Raw genomic sequence first — 3939 nt, forward strand, 5'->3', positions numbered from 1 at the left:
AGATAATTTATTTTATTTTTACGTGAAAAAATCCATAAGCGACAAGATGTCAGATTCGCCGGAATAAAATGAAAGGTAACTTTACGGCACTCGTCATCAAGGCATTCAGTTCAAAATGCGAGATAGTACGTAATGGATTGGAGGTCCTTATTTCATTTTGTCTCCATTTCGACACATAGAAATGTTTATTTTGACATGTTTATGATGCCTTAAAAAGCTATATGTTTACTTGATTAGTGTTGTTTGGATATGCTGTATGTTAAGACAAATATAAGACAAATATATACTCGTATATTATTGATATAATCAAATATTTTGTTAACTGCCTATACGATTTTATAACAGATATAAGTATTTCATAATAAATCGATAAGTTTAAAGATGATTTGGAAGTCAATACGAGCGATTTTTTGATACAGGAAAAAAAATATTAAAGGCAACTGCGGACTCAATAACAGTACTCACAGTAGGCGTAAATGGCATCGTTAAATCCGACAAAAACAGCAATACAACACATGTGTTGCTATTTCTGTCTTTGTGTTGTGCCTCCTATTGCTCCTTGCTTAAAACGGTACAATTATTAGTATATCAACCATTTCCCTACTATTTTTCGCATGTTCTTCCATTATCCTGTTGTCATATAAGCATTTATAGATAATACTACCTGCGTTAGATTGCTTACAACAGTAGGAAAGATAGCTATCTACACCGAAGGGTCTAAGATGGCTGAAGGCGTTGCAGCCGAAATCTTTTATACGGAACTAATTAGTAAATCATACCATCCTTCAGAATTCACCTCAATATTTGAAGCAGAAATTTTCGCCATCCTCAGGGCGTGTGTTTTTGCTTTAAATATGGACTTTCACGGAAAGGAGGTCAACATTCTAACTGACAGTCAGGCAGCTATTAAAGCCTTTCCAGCAGTCTGTATGTCATCCAGATTAGTGCAAGAATATAGGAAGTTATTATTACACTAAGCGAGAGGTCCAAGGTAACTCTAGTCTGGGAACGGCATTCTGATATTGTGGTAAATGAGCACGCTGACGAGCTTGCTAGACTAGCTGTATCTTCCACACATACCCCTATTTCGATCCCTGCCCTTGTCAGCTACGATCGGAGGTTGATCTATGACCAATTTTTGCGACAGGCAAATAGTGAGTGAACCCTTGCCGCCTTAGCAGCTAGGTCAAGGACTTCTTGGCCAATACGTGCAATAGTGAAGAACTCATTTCATAAGATCTTTCTCTAAATTCTGTTTTATTTAAATCACATACTCTTTTTTTAGTGTAAAATTTTTGACATGATAAATTAAATTTTTTTTAAAACAGTTTTAAATTTTATCTCATAAAAAATGTTCTCAGTTTAGGGAACGAAAAAACTTGAGAAAACTGCAGTATTAAGAGTTCTATTTCATATAAATTCGCAAATACTATTACTGATTTAATAATTACAACTGAAAGCATTTACTTATTTAAAATATATGGCAATGGAGCCCTACAACGTGGAACAGGATTGGATTGAGGTAAGTCTTAATACATTCAAAACATTCCTCAAATATTATATATACTTTTAGTTCATCGAAGATCATGAAAATGAAGAAGTATTCGTTACCACTGAAGATCAATTTACTGGACTATCTTACTTCGCTAATCCCCGACTTTATGTTGGCTTCCATTTAAATGACGGAATTAAAAAGTTGCTATCAATGTCAAGAAGAGAGTTGGAGGAGTACAACGTAGGTGAGGCTTTGAAGGATCTTTGTATGACGGATCAATGGAACACATGCTTTCAACATGAAAACGCAGACGTTCAAAATGAAAGCATAATTGTGATTTTAAAGTTGGCTAACAAAATATTCAATTCTTCCCTGCGTACTTCGGAAACTAATAATGAATCATCCATTGAATTTATCGATATTTATGACGTTGAGGGAATTATATACGGCATCGTTGGCCAAGCTTTGCGCAAAACACTAATGAAGGGTAAACAGTTCGTCAGTTATATGGTTAACCATCAACGACTTGTTACGTTACTAATGCCCCTGGTCAGATCTAATCAATCAAGGAAGTTTCAGAAGACAATAATTCATGTAATTTTTTTTATCGCTGAGCATAATATTTCTGTGACAAACGAAGTGGATGAAAATATGGCAGTCTTATTTAAATCATTGCTTATTTATGTGGACAAAGAGGTGGCTCTGTATATTCTAGAAATTGTTGGTAATTTTCTTAGCAAGCCACGTGTTTTATTGACAATAGTCAAAATTGGATTAATGAGTGACGTTATTCTACTTTTCGCACATAGAACGAATGTAGTCAAAATCAAGGCATTAAAACTTATTGCAAAAGTCACTGCTAATAAATATGTTCAAGTATATCCGGAGTTACTTCATATCCCCATTGCCTACGCTTATAATTTACTAGTGCATCCACATAAAGAGATGCGCAAGTACTCCTTTTGCATTCTATTGAATTTAACTTCTCTCAACAATGGAGTTGTCGGAGCTATTGTCGGTACCTGTCTAATACCACAAATTCTGAAAGGACTTAATCAATATATTGTACCGGTTAAACATCTTGCAGCTCGAGTTCTATATAATGTAACACGTTATGGTGGCGAAGCTGATACGATTTTACTAATTGAGCAGAACCATATTATGGAAGAATTGTGCCACTTATTATCGTCGAAGGATAACGAGCTAGTATATATACTGTTAAAGGTGTTGGAGAATATGTTGAGCAAATGTATATACGAAACAAGCTTCGATTTGGAAAGGTTCAATGGATTTGAAGAACTGTATCGCCTTCAACGTATAAACGACCAGCGTATCACGTCCATCGTTAATTTTATTTTTGAACATTACTTTTACAACTTTTGGTGGGATTCCCATATCTGATGTCTCATCATTGTTTAATAAAAAGACGCTTTTTCGAAATGAAATTTAGAGAAAAATAACTTTCGCTAATTATGAAAATTTTTCTTAAAAATTATTCAAAATTTTTATTGCAAATTTTTTCTGTTGCATAAAATCTTTTGTGAAGAATTCATGTATTATAATGCTTTCTTTTATTTTTCTTTAATTTTTCTTTAATTAAATTAAAGTAGTATAAATTAAATACATGAAAGAACTAGTATAGCAAAAAAACCTGTTTTGATTTGTGGATTAAACCTTTGAAATTTCAAATTGGGTTTGGTTAGTGGCTTATAAAAGTTAAAATCAATACAATGGTATTGAAATTTTCAATATATATGTAGCTTCAAAATCAGTAAAGAAAATGGAGAACGTGGTATTAGATTCGGTACGATAAGTCATTGAGGTCTATTGTGCTATATAAAGAGATGTTTTTAAACTAAGCAGTTAACAAACATAACAATTTATTTTAGTTAAAGACTCCAGATTTAGTGAAATAAAATCCATATAAAATTACTGAATCGGGGTGTCTTGGCAGTGAGAGTGCATGAATATTTCTATTCATGCATTCTATTCAAATTTTTCTGTACGTTTTATAAAGATATGGCTTGGTGTTTAAATAATCGTACCTTAAACTTTATGGTAGTGAATGCAATTATTAAATAAATACCCCTATAGTTGTGAAAGGTAGAAATGCACGATATCGACAGATATAGATAAATACTAGTTTTCATTATCACAAATATTCGATGTAACTGCAAAATATTTTAAATACAATGCACCTTAAATAAAGAACTCTATATTGTGGGACGTTGGGATACCGCGCCCCGCTAAAATGAAGGATTAGCCAAAGTAAACCACGCTACTTTGGGTCCTTACTCTTTCTTCGATTCTCAGATATCGTTATTGAGTTGAAGCAAAAATGGCTTCCGTTCGTTTAACTACATCCCGTGTTAGTGCAAGCAGCTCATTTAGCTGGAGGTTGGCTGCCAAGTCATCACTAATTCAATAGTATCCTAAGGCAATCA

General features: G+C 33.4%; 1 protein-coding gene across 1 annotated transcript; it reads left to right on the forward strand.

The window, feature by feature from the left end:
- Positions 1–1348: 1348 nt before the first annotated feature.
- LOC119687125 lies at positions 1349–2924 on the forward strand. The gene is made up of 2 exons (XM_038101330.1): positions 1349–1522; positions 1574–2924. The coding sequence occupies exons 1-2, from the start codon at positions 1481–1483 to the stop codon at positions 2894–2896; spliced, it is 1365 nt and encodes a 454-aa protein (XP_037957258.1). The 5' UTR covers positions 1349–1480; the 3' UTR covers positions 2897–2924.
- The last annotated feature ends 1015 nt before the right edge of the window (positions 2925–3939 follow it).

This window comes from Teleopsis dalmanni, chromosome X, assembly GCF_002237135.1.
Source record: "Teleopsis dalmanni isolate 2A chromosome X, ASM223713v2, whole genome shotgun sequence".
NCBI classification, from domain to species: domain Eukaryota; kingdom Metazoa; phylum Arthropoda; class Insecta; order Diptera; family Diopsidae; genus Teleopsis; species Teleopsis dalmanni.